Source organism: Psammomys obesus, unplaced genomic scaffold (genome assembly GCF_907164565.1).
Source record: "Psammomys obesus unplaced genomic scaffold, mPsaObe1.curated_primary_1811, whole genome shotgun sequence".
In the NCBI taxonomy this organism is placed as follows: Eukaryota; Metazoa; Chordata; class Mammalia; order Rodentia; family Muridae; genus Psammomys; species Psammomys obesus.
Window position 1 is genome coordinate 33,365,142 of NW_026585644.1, and position 20,623 is coordinate 33,385,764.

General features: G+C 49.4%; 2 protein-coding genes across 2 annotated transcripts in view; one reads left to right on the forward strand and one right to left on the reverse strand.

The window, feature by feature from the left end:
• Window positions 1–3,736, forward strand: part of Garem2 (GRB2 associated regulator of MAPK1 subtype 2) — a 13,775-nt gene extending 10,039 nt beyond the window's left edge. Inside the window, exons 5-7 of the mRNA XM_055622009.1 lie at window positions 31–249; window positions 860–1,029; window positions 1,504–3,736. Of these exons, the coding sequence (XP_055477984.1) occupies window positions 31–249; window positions 860–1,029; window positions 1,504–2,518 (1,404 nt within the window). The 3' untranslated portion in view covers window positions 2,519–3,736. The remainder of the gene's footprint in view (window positions 1–30; window positions 250–859; window positions 1,030–1,503) is intronic.
• Window positions 3,737–4,914: 1,178 nt separating this feature from the next.
• Window positions 4,915–20,623, reverse strand: part of Hadha (hydroxyacyl-CoA dehydrogenase trifunctional multienzyme complex subunit alpha) — a 31,730-nt gene continuing 16,021 nt past the window's right edge. The window contains exons 9-20 of the mRNA XM_055626366.1: window positions 20,327–20,445; window positions 17,967–18,023; window positions 15,621–15,730; window positions 14,516–14,650; window positions 12,251–12,422; window positions 9,346–9,432; window positions 8,309–8,449; window positions 7,922–7,990; window positions 6,852–7,047; window positions 6,155–6,269; window positions 5,510–5,655; window positions 4,915–5,423 (exon numbers count right to left, since the gene is read on the reverse strand). Of these exons, the coding sequence (XP_055482341.1) occupies window positions 5,278–5,423; window positions 5,510–5,655; window positions 6,155–6,269; window positions 6,852–7,047; window positions 7,922–7,990; window positions 8,309–8,449; window positions 9,346–9,432; window positions 12,251–12,422; window positions 14,516–14,650; window positions 15,621–15,730; window positions 17,967–18,023; window positions 20,327–20,445 (1,493 nt within the window). The 3' untranslated portion in view covers window positions 4,915–5,277. The remainder of the gene's footprint in view (window positions 5,424–5,509; window positions 5,656–6,154; window positions 6,270–6,851; window positions 7,048–7,921; window positions 7,991–8,308; window positions 8,450–9,345; window positions 9,433–12,250; window positions 12,423–14,515; window positions 14,651–15,620; window positions 15,731–17,966; window positions 18,024–20,326; window positions 20,446–20,623) is intronic.

Here is a 20,623-nt window from a genome sequence, read left to right on the forward strand (position 1 = left end):
GCCCTGCCCGCGCCGGGCGACGGCGACCAGGAGTACGTGAGCCCGGACTGGGCGGGCGCGTCCGAGCCTGCGGCCCCGTGCGCCGAGATCCCCTACGAGGAGCTGTGGCTGCACCAGGCCCCCGACGGCCTCCCCGACGCCCGCGCGCGGCCGCTCCCGGGGCCGGACCTCATCTCCTTCGGGACCGTGGGGCCCCCACGTCATGAGCCGGAGGCGCCGCCGCCTCCTGTGCCCCCCAAGTCCGAGGCGGTGAGTGGACTCTGCTCGGTCCTTGCGAGAACTGTGGACGGCTTTTAGAGGGCCGCAAAGGCCTCGTGCCCCGGGGGTGTGGCAGGATGGCCAGAGCCGAGGGGGAAGGAGAGACGGGAAAAGCCCAGAACACACACAGGCCCTAGAGAGTTGAGGGTGAACCGCAAACAGGGTAACCCACCAGCTCCACAGAGCCCTCCATGACGGGGAAAGTGCGGTAAATGTAGGAAATGGCGAGCGATTTCCAGCAACCCCTGGACTCCTTGCGAGTTAGGACCACATTAGAGGCTCTGAGATGGGCTGCACTGGGACCAGTTCCCCGCGGGTTTGTCCACAGGACTTTTCCCTATTAATCGCCCTCATTCCTAACACACTCTTCGGGGAATTTGTAAGGAAGGGATCCCGGTTAGCAGCACATTCACTCGCAGTGAATTTAAGACGGAATACGGGGTGGTGGGGGCAAGGTCGGTCGGGAACGGACTAGGGGTATCTAGACAGGGCAGCCTTCATTCTGGGTGGGGCAAGGTGTCAGGCCCAGGCCCACCCGCACGGGGAGTGAGGTGGGGAGGCCCAGTTGCCTGGTGAGGCAGTCACGGCCTCCCGTCCGCAGGTGAAGGAAGAGTGCCGCCTGCTTCACGCCCCTCCTGTGCCTCCGCGGGGTGGTGGCAGCTGCAGCAGGCTCGCAGGCAGCCCCCCAGTGCCGCCCCGCTTCCCCAAGCTGCAGCCTGTCCCCTCGCCCAGCTCCAGTCTCTCCTACTATTCCTCTGGCCTGCAGGATGGGTGAGTCGCTACTTCGGCCCCTGGCTTTGCTCAGATGTGTGGGGTTAGAGAGCGGGTGGTCACCCCCTTCCTTCCTTTTCCTCCTCCTCATCTTCCTCCTCCTCCCCCCTCTCTTCGGATGTACTGATTTTATTGTATGGGTGTTTTGCCTGCATGTTTCCATAAAGGTCAGAAGAGGGCACCAGAGCCCCTGGACCTGGAGTTACGGATGTTTGTGAGTCACCAAGTGGATGTTGAGAACTGAACCTAGGGCCTCAACAAAAGCAATTAAGTGCTCTTAACCACTGAGCCCTGTCTTTAGCCGCGAGATCTCTCTTTTCCAATTGTGCTTTCTCAGTTTAATTTTTCCTGCGTGTTCTGGCATGACTTGGGGACTTAGGGATGGTTTCCTGCTGAGGGCTGTGGGGTCCTGTGACTCACTTTCCTCACTCCCTGCTTTTTGCGTACATCCTGAGTGTCTGTCTCTGTTTACAGGGCAGGATCCCGAAGTGGCAGCGGCTCCCCGTCACCGGATGCTTACTCCCTCTATTGCTACCCGTGCACCTGGGGAGACTGCAAAGCCGTGGAATCCTCTCCCTGCCCACCCCCCGGACCCTTGCCTTCTACCACCACTCAGCCCAGCCAGGCCTCCAGAGCCCTAGGAGAGCCCCTGAGCGGTCGAACCACCTCCCTCCTGGGGACCGACACCCCAGTGGTTAAGAACTACCATAGCTGCCCGCCTCTGTTCAAGCCCCCCCAGCCCCAGAAACGCTTTGCTCCCTTTGGTGCCCTTAACCCCTTCTCTGGGCCTGCCCACCCTTCAGGTGCTCCAGCGACCTTGTCCTCTGGGTCCACGTCCACCTCGGGTGCCCTGGCTACCTCCAGCCCTACTCGCTCCCCAAGCTCAGGCCCGCAGGGCCAGGGTTACTCAGCTGCTCTGTCCACTTCCTTGTCATCCTCTGAGTGGCAGGAGCCAGCGCTGGAGCCCCTGGACCCATTTGAGCTGGGGCAGGCCAGTCCTCCTGAGCCAGAGCTGCTGCGCTGTCAGGAGCCCAGAGCTGTCGGGGCACCTGGGTCTGGACCCTGCCTTTCACCGTTTGGTCCTCCTTTTGAGCCGGAAGGTTTGGTGCTGAGGCAGGTCCCTGCCTCATTGTCACCAGCTGCCTTGCAGGGGCCTGAGGCAGGAGGAACCCTGCTCTTTCTCACCCAAGGGTGCCTGGAAGGGCCTCCTGGCAGTCCCCGGGAGGGAGCCACAGGTGCTGGTGTCCGGGATGCCGCCTCCTGGCAGCCACCAGCAGACTTGTCTGCACTCTCCCTGGAAGAGGTGTCTCGTAGTCTGCGCTTCATTGGGCTCTCGGAGGACGTGGTGAGCTTCTTTGCCCGAGAACGCATTGACGGAAGCATCTTCGTGCAGCTCAGTGAAGACATCTTGGCCGATGACTTCCGTCTCACCAAGCTTCAGGTCAAGAAGATCATGCAGTTCATCAAAGGCTGGAGACCCAAGATCTGAACTGTCCCGCCAGCTGCTCCCCAGCCTGAACTTGGGAGTGGAGGCCCTTGGGGTTAACGTGGGTCTGCCAGAAACACAGCACTCCCAGATGCGGGTCCTTCCTGCAGGGAAAATCTGGGCCAAGATAGAGGCTGCTCTGTCGCACTGAGTGTTCCGGGAGACACTGGGAACTGTGGCCCCTTGGGGCCTGCCCTGCCCTGTCTTTGCCCTTGTGAAGAATACTTGCCCTGGTGAGGCTTTTGTTCCCATTCCCACAGCAGGGTAAAGGTGGTGCGTGCGTGCGTGCGTGTGCGTGCGTGCGTGTGTGTGTGTGTGTGTGTTTGTGTGTGTGTGGCTTTGTGCTGATTGGGTGCCTTTCTCTAGCCCACTGCAGCCTTTCATAGACACTGTACACTTCTCAGCCCTGTATGTTCAGGTTAGACGCAAGGGAGGATAGCTCATAATTTAAGCACAGTTTCCCCAAAGTGGCCTCTTCATTCACACTCTGTGGGCTTTGGGCTGCAGCTGCTCCAGAGTGAGGGAGCAGAAGTGAGTCTGACATCTGTGAGATACCCCTTGCCCCGGTGAGCAATGTCCAGCACCGAGTCCCTGTTGTGACATCACAAACAGCCATCCTGCCGTTTTTTTATCCATGGGGCAGCCTGAGGACCTGGTCCCTGGGGGATAGTAGCTAGCTGTAAGTCAGCTGGTTTTTAAAACAAGTAGTGGTCAGCTGCCCCCACCTACCAGTCTCCTGCTGTCAGCCTTGGCTCTGCGGACCCTTGGTGTCTTTGTTGTGTGCGACACAGGTACAGGACAGTGTAGTTGGTAAAGGGAGGCAGGTGGCTCAGGAAGGCTCCTTGCTCCTGAGCTCAGCCCTGTGCTTATAAACGTGGTTCGGAGCAGATCTTTGTGGCCTTCAGCCTCAAGTATGATCTGTTGGACAGCCTGGCTAATGTAAAGCCCCACCCCAATCTTCCCCAGCACAGCTAACAGGAACCACACTCCTTGTGTCTTCTGGTATCGGGGTCCCAGAGGTAGCAGTTTTCCTGTCTGCCTTCCCTGGCCTCCCTAGATATTTATTTTTCATGTTTCCCTTATGAATAGTTAAGCCCTGCACAGACCTGTGCCGGTCAGACGGGAACATGGAAACTGATGCCGTGCTGCTTTCTTCTCGGTTGTTTAATGAGTCCTCAAGGACAAGGGGAATAAAGGCTAGACCACAGTAGTGGAAGTGTAGGACCTGGGTGTTGGCCTATTCTTTCTGGTGGAGGGCCTTGATGACCAAGGGCATGCCTCTGGGCAGGGGAGACCTTGGGGATGGTATGTGTAGGCTACTCTTACACCCCGGCATACACATGGCAGTCGTCCTCACTGTGGTCTGTAAAACCTACCCTCCTACAGGAATCTTTTTTTTCTAAGGGAGGGTTTCTTAACCTCAGAGAGATCCCCCTGCTTCTGCTCTGGGATTGTGCAGAAGGGTTGTGCCACCACTGGGCTGCTCAAGTAATTTATCAGAACCCACTCTCCTGCTTGGAGGAAAGACCCAGAGGGCAAAGCTCAATGCCATCTAGGGCTGGGTACAACCGAAGCTCGGCCAGCTCCCGAGAGACACCCTCCACTGCAACAGTAGAGGCCTGGGCGAGGCCTGACAATGCAGCTGAGATGACCAACTTTAGGGTTGGTCTTCCTAGCAATGATCTGCAACTGTTCAGTGGAACCAGAGGTAAGCTTCCAGTCTGCCAGCCCCAATGGGAACACTTACAAGCGGGACAGAGGCAGGAGTCAGCAGCTTGTGGGGTTAGGAGACAAAGCGATGGGACCTAAACTAGGATTCCATGCCCACTCAGTGACTCAGTGGGACTCAGATAGGAGTCCAGCACTGTCTATACAACTAGGGCCTGTTTGTCCCACAATCAGTGTGAGAATTTCGCCACCAAGGGGAAGGGATAGTACAAAGTGAAGCCATAGAAGTGAGGTGGGGCTGATCTGCAGGCATCCATCTTCCTCAGTTTTCCAGGATTCCAAAGCACCAGGCAAGTGTTACATCCTTTGTATAACTCCCACAAACATCTTGAGATGCCAGGGATGAGGCATGCCAAGGAAAAAAATGCATACAATGGCACAGTGAGGAACTGAGTTTGGGGAAAGAAGTGTCTTTTGCATCCTGGTACACCATGCCCCTTCTGTTCCACTGCTCTTGCTGACCAGGGCTGTGCCATTGGCAGCTCAGCCAAGGCACTTAGGCAGTCAAGCTTAAGGGCACGGGCACAGAAAGTCTGTTTTCTGGCAGTACAATCACCCTCTTAAGCAGCTGCCTCGACATCTCCTAACACAGTTATGTTCCACAGCACGGCTTTATTGCTAAGGCGGGTGCTTACACAGCAGGGCAGACAGAAGAAAACAGACCAAGCAGACAGAGGCCGACAGTCTGGATTTTATTGTTATCCTGTGTTTGGCTGGGTGCAAAAATGCCCTCACCACTGCCAGGGACCCCCAGCCTCCTGGGAGGCACAGGCAGCAGATGCTCTGGTTTGTTCTTAGCTGCAGGGCTTGCAAAAGGAGCTCAGGGGGCCACCCTCCAGCACTAAGGACAAACACTTAATTCACAGTCAGATGTCACAGGAGGAAGAGCTGGTCAGGGCTGAAGGCACTGTGATGGAGGAGCAAACCCAAGGCTACACTGGTCTTTCTCCTGTTTCCTGATAATCTAGACAGCACGGCTGAGAAGCTCTGCCGGGTCTGGGTTAGTGCATGGATGGAGCGGATGGGAGGGCCTGTCACTGGTAGAACTTCTTGCTGGGGCTGTTAGCATGGTCAAGGAGCAGCTGGCACGGGGTAAACTGTATTCCATAGGCAGACTCATACTTCCGGAGCCGGTCCACAACCTTCTGAGCACCGTAGAGATCCACAAAGCGGAAGGGCCCTGAGCAGAAGAGACAGCACTTTAGTGACAGAGACGGTGACATGCACAAGGATGAAGGGAGGCAACTTCCCAGCCTGCACACCAACCTCCGAGACAAGGGGGAAAGCCAAGCCCAAAGACTGCTCCGATGTCTCCCTCTGCAGGTGTGGCCAGGATCCCTTCCTGTAGGCACAGGACTGCCTCGTTCACGAACCTTGTTATCACACGGTACTGGATGTCTTCATCAGAGGAGCTGAGGAAGAGAGGAGGGCGGGAAGGAAAATGTAGCTGGAGAGAGAATGGGAGGAGCTGGAGTGCAGCGCGTGGGAAGTGGGTGAATCCTAGGGAGGCCAGGGAGATGACGCAGCCTTTCTCTTGATAAAGGGGTGGTGCTTCAACTGATGTGAGACCCGGCCCGCAATACAGGGCCTGGCACAGGAGAGATGAGCACCACTGCCTTAAAGATCAGCAACAGCGCCATTTTCCCAAGAGTCACAAGGAGCAGGGAGGGTGCAGGGGCCTTCACCACTCTCCAACTCCCGCCTTCACAGGCAAGGCTGGAGCAGGCCAGGCTTTCCCCAGGCTTGGCCCACTCTCCCCTAAGTACCTCCAACTGGGGTTATGTGCAGGGATTTGACTTGCACAGTGTTTTTCCAGCTTTGGGTCATAAGGAGACTAGAAAAGGGGCCAAGGAACTTTGAGCTACGAGAGAAACATCATTTTCGTGCAAATAGTCACTCAAATCAACTTACACCTCGGGGTTGGCAGGCAGCTTCAGGCTTGCCAGGATACTGTCCATTTCGGAGTTCAAGTTCTTATTCTTTGACCCCTCCTGATAGATGTAAAAGCCCTTCCCAGACTTGCGACCTGAGAAGAAAGAGACTGCATTAGTGGTTGCCCTTCACCCTAGCTGCAGACTGTCTGCTTCTGCTGGATGCTGTGAACTTCGAGCACTCTGCTGCACTAAGCGCCTGCATCCAGCCAATGAACCATTTAATGCTTGTCAGATGACTGGCAGAGGAGAAAGCTCTAGTGTGTGGAAATCTGAAGCTGAATAAGATGGCCACTCCACCCCATCCCTGAACTTTAATGTATAAACAGAAGGTCCAGACCCTAAATGTGATTTTACTGCAGCCTTGATCGTATGGATTAAGTGGAAGGGCTGAGCTTCTGCCCACAGGTGGCCAGCCCACAGGACCAAGCCTGGAAACAGCACTTGTTCCTGAAGTGTCAGACTTTGGCTGAAGGAATATGTGGATCTATCTGGTATCTGCCAAAGTCCCAGAAGCCTTCATTCTGCCTTTCCCCTAATCCACACACCAGCCTAAGAGATTCCCTATGTCCAGGGGTCTGTGGTTAGGAAACATTCTCCTCTACTCTGTCTGCTCTCAGGCACCTGCTCAGAGCTCTGTACCTAGCACTCAACTCACGTGTCCTGTGGGTACTCACCCAAGAAGCCCTTGGAGACCATCTGATTCAGCAGCTCTACGCTGCCACCTCCAAACCGCTCCCCGAAGGCTTTGCCTAGATCTTCTGATACGTGCTGTGCTACATCCACACCTACTTCATCTGCCAGGGTGGCAGCACCCACAGGAAAGCCGAAGCCTGTGGTCAAGGCATCCAGTTTCTTAGGGTCCACCCCTTCCTGAACAGGAAGTAAAACAAGCGCCTCAGAGCACAACCATCTCAGAGTCCCCCAACAGAAGGGCCGCCTGTAATAACCCAGACACAGCCTTGTGCAAACCCCACTTCTTTTCCTGTGCATCCCTGGACAGGTCTGGAACCAGTACTTCACCCAGCGGAGCACAAGCAGAAGCCAAGAAGCTGTCCCACAGGACTCTAAGAAAGCTTAGTGACCATAGGTCACTCAGTCCTTCCTGCTTGTGATCCTGAATCTCAGGATTAAGCAGATGTCATGGCCACCAGGACTGAGTTCAGCCCAGCATCCTGAGTGGAGGCGAGTCCCCAGTGAAGAGGATCCTCTAGCCATGGAGGGGTGTGTGGCAGAAGCAGATACAGTGGCAGTCAGGCCATGCAGGCTCTGGTCTGGGAGGTCCTCAGCCAGGGACGCAGAAGCAGTGCACCTGAGATTTCTGGGAGGCTTTGGCTTCTGCAATGTAGGGGCGCTAACAGAGCCGAGGTAACACTCTGCCGACTGGGCAGTCTCAGGCCAGGACTTCCTGTTTCAGTGTGGGAGGGAGGCAAGAAAAGGCCCTTCTAGGGAAAAGCAGTAGTATATTCTGGGGAAGCCTGTCCCTTGTCTAGACATCAATTTTGTTTTTTAAAGATTTATTTATTATTATACAGTGTTCTGCCTGCACACCAGAAGAGGGTAACACATCTTGTTACAGATGGTTGTGAGCCACCATGTGGTTGCAGGGAATTGAACTTTGGACCTTTGGAAGAGCAGTCAGTGTTCTTAACCTTTGAGCCATCTCTCCTTGTCTGGACATATTTAGCTTGGAGAACAGAGAGAAAGATCTGACAAGGCCTCAGTCATTCCATGAAACAATACCCACCTGGAGGATTCGAATGACTTCGGACATCATGGGAGCAAGACACCGGGTGGTGTAGAAGCCAGGTCCATCCTGCCAAGGGAGAGGAAGGGAGCTCAAGGCCTTGCTTTGCTTGAACAGCCCACGTCCACACCAGTCTCCCTTTCCCAGACATCATTTCTCAATTTCAGTTGATTACACTCTCAGCAGAATGCTCAATGTCACGCTGGAACCACATGTGACGACCTGACAGAGCCCTCTACCTACCCTACCTTAGCAAGACAGCCAATACTACTGTCCATTTTGGAGACAACCTAGTGGACAGCGTTCTTGAAGCTGGTATTTCTCTGAGAGTAGTTACAGACAGCTTTTTAGAACTTTCCCCAATCGGCCACTGCTTCAGTGCCTCACCTTAACCACAATGATGACTTTGCCCTGCCTGAGACCCACAGCTACAGCAGAGGCTGTGGTGTCCATGGAGGTTTTGTCGGTCGTGATGATTTCGAGAAGCTGCATCTTGTCCACGGGAGAGAAGTAGTGCATGCCGATCACCTGGTGAGAGCCATGACCCACAGATTACCCGTGCTGAGGGGAGAGCCATGCTGAGGGGAGAGCCCCGCCCCTCCCTTGTTCACTAGGGAAACAGTGGAGAGAAAGGTCTGTGGCCAGGGGCACTGCTGATGTAGGCGGAGGTTTGGGTCCGTGGTCTCATCACCAGCTGCCACCTTTCCCATATCCTTCTCCTCTATCCCTGGGGGCCCACAACACATCAACTTGGCCCTGCTGTGTGCTACTAGGAAAGTAGGCTATTCTGCAGCCACACACTGAGGAGGAAGAAACCTGTGTGTATCATGTGGACTCACAGACTTAGTATTAGCAACTTTAGCTGTTTAGAGATTTTTAAATTTTTTTTTTAATTTCCAGTTTCTCTCCGGCTGCTCAGTATCCTCCGGAGAAGTGAGGCATTTTATTTCTCTTTGTATGACTGCATTCTGCTTTAATCTGCTTAAGCAAAGGGAACTTTCCAGGCAGCATTCCAAATTCAGTGACAGCACTTCTAAACCTAGTCCTTTCATGTGCTGGGTAGAAGGTCCAGGGAGACGCTATAGGTCAGATCCCCTGTACCTAGGTCTGCAGCTGGAGACTAACCCGCCTCGGCAGTTAGCACGCTGCACTACAGCTGAACTGCACACTGTTTCTCGGTTCAGGGCCTATCCTGTAATACCTGATTCTAAGTTAAGAAAGTTTAGTAGTCTAAACTTGAAAAGTAGCCGTGTGAGGGATGCACACCAGCTACCAAAGTGTTCCTAGCCATTACCCACCTATTCCTACACCTGTAGAGCATGGCATTCAGTGTCTGTGCCCATTTCTGGGGAACCACCCCATCCATTTCAGAATCTATACTGCTCTTCTCAGCGAATGAGTCTGAAGCAGTCTGTGCAGTTTACCTTTTCGGGTCTTTTGCTGACAGAAGCGATTCGATTGATTGGGAGAGCAGACGTGTTGCTGGCAAAGATGCAGTGTTCTGGAGTTACCTGCAAGGGGAAAAAGGCACTGACAAATCTGTTAGGTAGGCCTAGAGATGCCAGTTCACAGCACAGCCGAGTGATACCAGGCCCAGCTGACTGTCATACCACAGATATCTCACAGACACTATGAGCCACCTAAAAGCTTTTGTGTTGTCCTTGTTTTCTTTGTAACTGAGCTGTCCTCTAGTGATGGCCTGGTCTGCCCTAAAGGCTACATTTGCCCTAAAGGCACTTGAGTAAACAGGCACCTTAGATAAATGTCAGAGGGCTGACTTGAACTAAGCATCACTCAGGGTGCGGCACGGGTGTTGACTCCTCTTGTTATCTGGGTGTGCTCACAAGTCTGGAAGATGACAACATCCCTAGCCCCAGTCACCTTTAATGAGCCAGAAAATGTAAACTTTCTTCATTCTAATAGTGTCACCAAGGAGCAGCATCCACTGTAATCATGCCTGCGACACACAAATACTATTGATTGTTGGCTTTTTCAGCTGTCTCTGCACTGTCCCTAACACAGAATGCTCAGCATTCTGTCTATGCTCTCAACTTATTCAAGTTTTCTGACACTTGGGTGAAAAATACAGAAGGTAGCTGGGTGCAGTGGTGAATGACTGTAATCCCAGCACTCAGGGAGGCAGAGGCAGGGAGACCTCTGTGAGTTCGAGGCCAGCCAGGTCTAGAGCAAGTTCCAGGATAGTCGGCTACACAGAGAAACCCTGTCTAGAAAAACCATCCAACCAAACAACCAAACAAAAAGTACAGAAGATGTCTCTGTTAAATTTGTACAAATCTGGCACAGCAGAATGCAAATACTAGGTAAGAATTACGGTTGAAGATACATTTAACACACTGAAAAGTTGAGTAGAAAATGTTAAATATGACAGAGATAATGGTGAATCATTAAGATTAAATTAAAAAGAAAAAGCAAAGACCTGTACAGGCATTTGATGGACAAAACCTAGCTTGTGGTAAAAATCCTATGATTTTAAGCAACTACAGTGGATGTGAGCTGACAGCGTGGTGTGACTGAGAGTGAACACTGCCTCAGCCATTAGCATGGTATCAAGGCTGGGAGGAAAGTCCTCGTGGGGCTATGGATGTGGGTAGAGTGCTTGTGCAAAGCCCTGGGCGGGGTCCCCAGCGCCACATGAACTGGGCACAGTGCTGCTCTCTGTAACCTAGCACTTGGGAAGTGGAGGCAGCAGGGCCTGAAGTTCAAGGTCATCCTCGACTACATGGTCAGCCTGGAATAGGGAACATATTCACTCTCGGAAGAGCAAATCCTCATTTCCAGCACTCTACCTGCTCCTTGGCTATGCGTGCCTTTCTTCCCATGCAGAGGGAGTCAATTCCCCATGCTCTAAATCAGGGCTGGCCGTGACTTGGTTTTTAGCAACAGAAATGCGGCTGCTGGTCTTGGGCCTTGCTGCACCTTGCTCCTGGAGGACGTTGCTGTGGAGAAGTTGCAGCCCCGGGAGGAGGGAGGCTCTGAGGCCAATGGTGCTTAGGGCACTGTCTCAGCGCTCTGCCACACTGCAGAACTGTGAAAAGTGGCGTTGTGCAGAAAGAGCTGTTTCTCGACAATGCACATTAAGATGGAAGAGTGACAGAGACAGGGGACAGGGAAACATCCACAAACTGTCTCGGGAAGAATGTCAGTAACGGGTTTAGTCCCGTAGCGGGTAAGAGACAACTACTTTAAACTGAACCATCAGTAGACTCAGCTTGGAATTTTCTTAAAAACCAGCAAAAGGCAGATGAGAGGACAGGCATGATGTTGTGCTGAAGGCTCTCCGCCTCAAGCTTTGGACTTTCTTCTTTTTTAAAGATTTATTTATGGACTAGTGACCTGTCTGCATGTACACCTGCATGCCAGAAGAGGGCACCGGATCCCATGATGGATACTGTGAGACACCATGAGGTTCACTTTGGTAATCCTGCCTGCTTCACCACAGCTCACAGCCACAGCCACCAGTGTTGCCAACTCAGTACATTTCCTTCCCACTCTAGGTTAGCTGTGGTCTTTCTCATACTTGGATGACAGCCATAATGCTTTTGTAGACTTTTCTTTCCACCGCCCACATGAAGGACACGTTTTGTGCATGTCATCCTATGTTAAGAATAGGCTTTTACGGGTGTGGTGGCACACTCCTTTAACCCCAGAACTCAGGGAGGCAGAGGCGGGTGGACCTTTGTGTGAGTTTGAGGCCAGCCTGGTCTACAGAGCAAATCCAGGACAGCCATGGCTACACAGAGAAACCCTGTCTCAAAAAACCTAGAAAAAAGAATGTGCTTTTAGGGCACTCAAGGGCAGGACCAAGGGAGCGCAACCACAGATAAGCAGCCTGGAAAAAGCTTCCTTAGTTCCCTTCGCTACCTAGACCTGAAGATACCCAGTTATGGCTCACAGACAACAACAACAAAATCCCAAGACACCTGACTGTACTCCATGACTCTATTTGATTTCTGGTAACCTCTCCACTTCCACTTGAAGAGAGCTATAGATCCCTGTGCTTAGTAGCATACGGTACTTAATTTCTTACCTTAGGACTTAGACTTGAGCTTTCTGATATACATATATAGCATTTATGGACTCACATAAAAACTCACATTTGAGGCCAGGACAATTGCTCAGTGGGTGAAGGCACTGGCTGCCAAGCCTGGCAGCCTGAATTTGATCCCTGGGACCATACGGTGGAAGGAGAGAAACGATCCCTGCAGGTTATCCTCTGCCCTCCACACGTGCTCCCTGGCATGTGTCTCCCCTCCCAGTAAGAACCCCCTGTCAGTGTCCTCCAGGATCATAGTACAAGCCCTTACTTACGCCTTCCACTTCCTTTAACACTTTGTGCTTAACATTAAGGTCCTCAAAAACAGCCTCAATCACCATGTCAGCCTTCTCGAAACCATTGTAATCAAGCTGCCCAATCAAGTTGCTGAAGATGAAATCCCTCTCGAATGACGTCAGAGCTTTCTTCTTCACTTTGTCATTCAGTCTAGAAAGAAGACAAACTTAGAGGAAGAGCAGGGGACGAGAGACCAGACAATTGCCGTGTGGCTTCAGCCACTTCATGAGGTTATGTCATCAACCCCCATTTTGAGGGGGCTGAGTTCAGAGGCACTTGGGGTTACATGGCTAGTGAGGGAGGTTCTTCGCATCTGAAGACAAGCTGGACATACGCTTTCTACCACAAGATGCCTCTACACTGATGAGCAAAAACTATATTCCTCATGAAACAGTTCAAACTGCCAGCAAGAGTAGAGCCAATAACCAACTCAAGGATGAGAATGGCAAAGACATGTCACTATGCCCAGGCAGCAGGTGTGGCCACTTACCTACGTACCTTTTAGGTTGTCCTCCAATCACAATCTAGGGGACAGAGGCTGACACTGCCCCTCTCTTCCCATGGGTGCAGTGGCTGGAACTGAGGGCCTTGCATGCACTCTTACACTGAGCTACATCTCCAGCCCAGGATTACTTTTCATATTGTCAATCCACATTCCTCAGCATACAAGCAGCACATTGAACTTTTTCTTTTCCCAGAGAGAACTACAAAGGATTCTTGACACTCGGTCAACTGAATCTTTTTTATTGCCAAGGAGTAAAAGACTGCTTGAGGTTCATTTTGAAATATTTTGAAAAAATATTTTTCAGAATAAACAACAAAAAATTTCCTCTGAATAAACTGCAAACCCATTTACTAACTCCCTTAAGTAAAAGAAAAACTAATCTCGAGCAGTATCCAACAGGGGCTAGAGAAATGGCTGAGCAGGTAAGAGCACTGGCTACTCTTCTAAAAGACCTGGGTTCAATTCCCAGCACCCACATGTCAGCTCACAACTGTCTGTAGCTCCAGTTCCAGAGGATCCAACAGATATACATGCAGGAAAGACACCAATGCACATAAAATAAAAAATAAAAACATTAAAAAGAAGATATCCAATAAAAGCCTTAAAAGCACGCGCCTCCTTCCAACAGCTGGGCAGCAGTCAGCCACAGCAACTGTCCACGTGCCCACACCAGCGGCTGGTTCTGATGCCTAGTGAGACTATTTCTGGGAAGGGAAGGGAAACACATCCCAAGTCAGCGCTCCGGTGAGTGGTGCTCACCAGGCCTCAGATGGAAAAGGAAGTATCTAGATGAAGTGAGCAGAGGTCAGGGATGAGGCCATCCTATGGGAGCAGCTCTTCATTCTGCTGACTGCGTGAGATGCTGGGAGGGGAGCCTGGGTGTTGTGGTGGGTCAGTGCTGTTATATATACCTGCTGTGTCCCCCCGCCCCCAACTTTTACTTCGTCTCCTTTTTTATTTTGTAATCTGGCAACAGAGTCAGACTGCCGGGTCCTGGCCAGAGCTGCGGTAGCCGTGCATACGCTCCTCTACAGAGGAGGGGGACAGCGTGCTCAAGCCACACAATCCACTTAGGAAACACAACGCCCTCACTCAGCAGAAAGTCCCAAGCAGGATGGTCTGTTGCAGCCAGCTCATCCATGTTTGTGCATTACCCCGGGCTGAAAACACCATTTTGTCTCAGCAAAACTGGTGGTATATATTGAGAAGGGACTGGGTGGGGCAGAAGAACAGCCATCCTTTGTTTTTATTCTAAAACACTTGTTTAACCTTTATGTATACTTTTTGTATATGGGTGTTTTGCCTGCAGATGTGTAGAGTCTGCAGGCGGCAGGCATTACAGGCTCACCAGGCGAGGGCTCTACTGTGTCACTCCCGTCAAGAAAGAGGGCTGAAGAGCTCTCGTGCCAGCCCTGCCTTCACCGGCTGTTGTCATCATATGCTCACTCACACCTGCCCTCAGCCCTCAGAAGAGCCGTGCAGGTTCTGTAATCTGGTCCACTAGAGCAGCAACAGGTAAACCTTCGCCAAGTCACACACCCGGGAATTACTAGTTTTATACCAAAGGATAAAATAAATGACATTTAAAATATCTACTAATAGGGAAATGCTCAAAGACCAATGGCCTATGATATTACAAGAAAAAGAGTTGAAAGATGAACCAAACCAAACCAAAACAAAAACCCAGCCCCCCTGCCCAGAAACCGTTTACCTCCTGGCAGAAACGGAGCAAGCTTACCCTTTGAACACTTGCTGCTGTCCTCGTCCTAGCCCAGTCACTGTGGTGTCTTTAAGTAGAGTTTTCATTCCCTTATCCACAGATACCTGGGCAATGCCGGCCCCCATCAGCCCTGCACCAAGGATGGCTAGGTGCCTGGAGGGACAGGATCAAACAGTTGTGGTGACCACCTCAGGCGGTTATTGGCTGGGAACACTGGCCCAGCCATCAGCCGATAAACCGCATACACCAAGCACAAGTGTAAAAGCTTTTGATGATTCCTATCTACAATACAGTTTTTAAAGTTCATTTATTTTATGTATGAGCACTCTGGCTGCATGTACACACACCCACAGGGCAGTGAGCCACCATGTGGCTGCTGGAAATTGAACTCAGGACCTCTGGAGGAGCAGACAGGGCTCTTAACCGCTGAGCCATCTCTCCAGCTCATACTACGTTTTTTATTTTTAAAGATTAATGTAAAACTCACTGGGTGCAAGGAATCGTCTTTCCGTGAAGGCAAAACTAACTCAACTTTCAGCTGTGCCTGAAGCATGGAAAGCCAAGTATAATCTTGCAGAATTATGTCCAAAAACTAGACGGTTTGATAACTTCTACATCTTTCTGTCATTCTTTCTCCCCAAATCTACTGCCCTAGCCATAGTACTTCAGTCTCCTTACTTCTGGGCTTTCTTCTTTTGTGACAGGTCTTATGTAGCTGAAGCTGGCCTTGAACTCACCATGCAGAGGATGACCTTGAACTTTTCATCCTCATGAGTGTGGAGCTAACAGCCTCGAATCACCATACCTGATTTACGTGGTGCTGGCAACTGAACTCAGAGCTCCTGTTTGCCAGACAAGCATTTACACCTGAGCTGAGTCACAGGTGTAGCAGAGTGTGCCTTGGGTCTGCGAAGGGAGACCTAAACCAGATCGCTAGGGCACCAGTATGAGATGAGGAAGCTTCACTTAAAGGGCCTAGAGAAAACTCAGGATCTGAAGACAAGAATGTACTTGGAATGAAGGCCGTGCTGTGGCAGGAGAGGGTAACTAGTTCTGTGGATCCTCAACACCTACACACTTGCTGCAAAGCAAATTCTCAGACTTTCTAGGCAGGGCAGCTTACTGAACGTTCTTCTGTGGTGTTCCAAATTTATTTTTCTTGCAGAGGACCTGGCCGTTATAAAGTCCCATCAGGGCCTTTGATTCTTTGGTCATTGCAAGCTCTCCAAATTTCTGAAAGGTAAAAGGAAACAAGGAAAGGTGGAATTTCAGGGTCCTGGTGATGGCACTACTTCAGTTCATTTGATCTGCAGAGCAAAAGAAACACCCAAAGCTTGGGTTCCACAGAGGCTCCACCTGCTGTGGTGTCTCCTTCACTACTGCCCCTCTGGAGCCTCGCCATTGCTTTGAAGGAGGTTTGGGTTTGTTTTGTTTTTTAAATCTAATTTTTGAGACAGGGTTTCTCTGTGTAGCTCTGGCTATCCTGGAACTCTCTCTGTAGACCAGGCTGCCTTCAAACTTAGAGATCTGCCTGCCTCCACACCACAACTGGCTCTGAAGGAGGTTTTGATGTGGTTGAGCTTCCTGACTCTTACAGCAGGAGTGGTAGCCTTTGCCGGTGGTCTAGAGTCGCAGGCCCAGATGGACTTTTCTCCATTGCTTCCAGTAACCAGCTACAGCGGCAGACTGAGAAGAGCTCCAGATGTCGGGGCCGCACTGCCTACAGCAGAACTTGAGCAGAGAGTTCCAGCGATTCCAGCTCTCTCCACTGCAGCTGGAGGTCCAGGAGCATTCCTGCTGCTACTTTAAAAGTAGCCCGGCATGAAGGATGAGTCCCAGTTTAGTGGTTCCCAGCATAGAAGTTGGAATCTCGGTTTGATTGGCTGGGTTTGCACCCTGGTCTTGCCTTTTCCCTACTGTTAAGCTTTCTTCACTCTTCAAATGGGAAAGTAGATGCCTAGTTCACAGTACTGTTATGGGGATTAATGAGAACACTAGAAAAAGGACTAGACTCTCCATGCTGGCTATTATCAACACTGCTAGCACACACTGGTAAAATTATAGGGTTACAAACAGCATTGCAAAGAAAGAGTCTCTCTAATAACATTGTTTATACACCCTAACAATGTGAAATAATGGTCCACAGAATTAATGTACACTTATTCTGGATACAGCATGCTCTATTTGGCTATCAAAATATTTGGATTTCAAATTATGGGTAAAGACCCATCAGCTCATGAATTCAATGAGCTGTGATAAGTGGTTTTACATAAAAAGTGTTTATATGTATTACATCAAATGTTAAGTATTCCACTCCTTGGAATCCACACAAACACTGGTCTTAGGACCTTAGGAGAGCCACACATTCTCAAGTTCTTCACATAAAATGATACAGTATGTATATATATATTCTGTACTTCAAATTGACTCTGGATTAACTATAATACCTAATACAAGGCAAATATTATATATACTTAGTTGCTAACAAGTCTCTATATATTCAGTACAAATGCAATTTAAAATTTTTTATATGTATATAATACATTGATCATATCCACCCCACTACCTTCCACTCTCTCTTGTCCCCTCTTTATCCCAAAACATCCTCCTTCCTTAATATTTCTGTTCAGTAGTCGTGGGAGGGCCAACTGCACACAGTGAGGATAATTACTAGTTTGTGAGACATACACTTCTATTTTTCTGTACAGACGTTTGTGTGTTTGTGTATACCTGATTATGATGTCTAAACTATGAGGACCACATGAGCAAACCGTGAAAAATGGTTTTCTAGAGCTTTCCCTGAGCTCTTCAGATTACCTTTTGTCATACTAGCAAGTTCTTCAGCGACTGCATGAAACTTAAGCTACCTATTCCACTCCCTTGCATTTGGCATACCATTAACTTTTGAGAAGAGGGAAAGGGGTAAGACGGGGCAGCATGTGCTTCCTTGTCTGTTCTGGGTGCAAGACACTCTTTCTTTATTTTCTAATTCATGGGAGATGCTGCATTGCCAAGCCTTGGTAAGCAATACAGACATGTAAATTAGTGTTTGCATTTCCCTTTTTCTCTCCGGTAGGTAGTGGGGTTGGCCCAAGGGACATGTACGTGCTATGGGCAACCACTCTACACGGACCTCCACCTCCAGCCCTCAAGGTATGTATTTTGTCACAACAGAGTCAGCCCAAATGCAGACTAAAGGCAGTGACTGTTTCTAGAAGGACTGGCTGGCTGCTCGTGTTCTCATTACAGCTCATTACCGAGCGCCTTCAAGCCCTGCGGACACCACCCCATTCTCAAGCCACTCAATCACTGAGAACACTAAGAAGAATGACTGGAAGAAGAAAATGTACTGGGTTTTACATACAGTGTGCTTCACATAGAGTATGTTTCATGTATAGCCATTCTCAGCTTTAAACAGAGCTTTGGGTCTTTAGTTTTCTACAATCAAATTGGAGAAAAATCATTTTACCTGTGATTCAGCAAGATACCCAGCATCACTTCCTTGCTCAAGTCCAGCCTTCACAACCTGAAAACCACAAATGCACTTGTTCAGTGTTGGGACATAATGGCTAAATGTAAAGCAATGCTGAATGAAACAGTCAGTCTTATGAGGCTTCAAACACTAGGTCACACATGCAGCTTTCTGAGGGCAGAAACTAAAGCCTGGCTGCTCTAGACTGAATCAATTGTCCACTCTGGCTGCTGCTGAACCTAGGAGGAAAGGAAACTTAAGCTATTCTTCCAGCTGCTTTCTGAGGACAGTGCTCTCGGCTTGCTTCTCTGATGTGTGTGATCTTATTAGTCACATTAATGAGGAACTATATGCAGCTCAACTTCACATCTGGGGTGGGCACTATCCCACGTATAGCGGTAAATAGAAAAGACAAAGAAAGGACCCCAAACCCAACTACCATAATCCATACGTATGACAGGAAACAAAACAAACCGCAAGTCAATTAGAAAATAAATTATCTGCATTCCTAACCCCAACTTCCTGTAATAACTAAACTCATCATCTTTCTCCTTGGCAAGCTTCTTTTTTTCTTCTTCAAGACAGGGTTTCTCTGTGTAGCCTTGTCTGTCCTGGACTCACTTTTGTAGACCACACTGGCCTCGAATTTACAGAGATCCACTTGCCTCTGCCTCCTGAGTGCTGAGATTAAAGGCCTGTGCCACCACTGCCCGGCTCAGAGTCTTATTCAGACTTTAAACCTCCATTATCAAGACAGCTTGCTGATAGCTCTATTTTGTCTCTCCTCATTCTCTCTGACCCACTACCATGAAAATGACTAAAAGCACAGTAAAGTAAAATTGGTTAGTTTATTATGGATAAGCTTCTAAAATCTAACTTTAGCTTGCTTTGCCACAGACTGTTACCTTTAACAGTGAGTCTCACTGTTAAACAGCCTCACCCTCTCCAGTTTCCATAGCTTTGCCCATCCTGCCTGGCCTGACTCTCCCTTCACCCACTCTGTGCTCCCCTTTCAGGTCACATCCCACAAGCCTCTACCTCAACTCGATGGTCGCTCCTTCCTCTGTGCATTGATTACCTGACATTAACTTTTTGCTGCTTTAAATCTTTTACGGCTATCTGCCTCATCGTAAAAATTTAATTTTTCCAGCCCAGACTGTTAAGATGAGTGCAGATGTCTGTGTCATGTTTCAATTAATTTCTTTTTTTTTAAACAATGCTGGGGACTGAATCTAGAGGCTTACACAAGCCAGACGAAGGTTCTACCTGGGCTACATCCCTCGCCCATGTTTCATATTTTAGTCTCATTCTTCTACTCAAAATATACTTTGTAATGGATCCATTCTCCAGTTTTTTTGGTTTTTTTGTTTGTTTGAGACACAGGTTCTCTATGTAGCCCTGGCTGTCCTACAATTCGCTATTATATCAGGCTTGCCTTCAACTCAGAGATCTGCCTGCCTCTGCCTCCCAGAGTTTGAGGATTCTGTGTACTACCACACCTGGCTTTTAAAATTTATTTTTAATTTAATTTTATTTTTTTTAAGACAGGGTCTCAAGCCAAGTGTGGTGGTGTACGCCTTTAATCCCAGCACTCAGGAGAGAGATGCAGGCAGATTTCTCTAAGTTTAACGCCAGCCTGGTCTACAAAGAGAGTTCCAGGCCAGCCAAGGCTATACAGAAAAACTCTGTCTCAGGAAACAAACAGACAAACAAAGACCAGGTCTCTATGTAGCCTTGCCTTTTCCAGTTTTGCTTATATGTTGTTCTTGAATTTCCCAGTCTGAAAAGTTCTAAGTTTCAAAGTCTTTAAAGTGTTTTAAATTTTAATTAAAAACCTTTTAATTATCTCCCTTCATCTTTTCATGCTCTCCCTGTATCATTAGGTCTTCATAATAATTATAGCAATGGAAATGTCTTTTTAAAAAAGTATTATTAGCTGGGCACAGTGGTGGAGGCCTTTAATCCCAGCACTTGGGAGGCAAAGACAGGTGGATCTCTATGAGTTCGAGACCAGCCTGGTTTACAGAGCAAGTTCCAGAACAGCAGGGTTACACAGAGAACACCCCCTTCCTCCGAAACAAAAAGAATTTAGTAGTGGCTGGGCATAGTGGTGCATGTCTTTATATCCTAACACTTAGGAGACAGGCAAATCTTTTGAGTTTCAGGCCAGCCTTATCTTTGGAGCAAGTTGAAGACCAGACTTACACAGTGAGGCTCTTTCTCAAAAAGCAAGCAAGCAAGCAAGCAAGCAAGCAAGCAAACAAAAAGTACTGATATACATTGGTCAGAATCACAAATTAGAGTCTTGCTCCAAAGGAAGAAATATGAAAAAGGCGGGTGTACAGGGCAAGACTCACATCGATTATTTTCAAAGGTGCAGGATAAAGGCCTTTGGTCTGCTTTTTCACTTTTTCTTCCACTGTTTTGTAAACCTGTTGTCTGACAAATGGAATAGTCATGGCGTATGACGTCAGCTCTGTAAGAAAAAATATGGACAGATATTTACTGAAATGAACCTGGGCTCCCTTGTCCATTTGTTCTACAGAGTCTACAGCAATGCAGTAATTCTAGCCATCTGAAGGAACACCAGCTAAAGATCAACTTCTGCACAGAGCTGCCTTAACATGCTCTAATTACTTGGTACATGTTAAGGT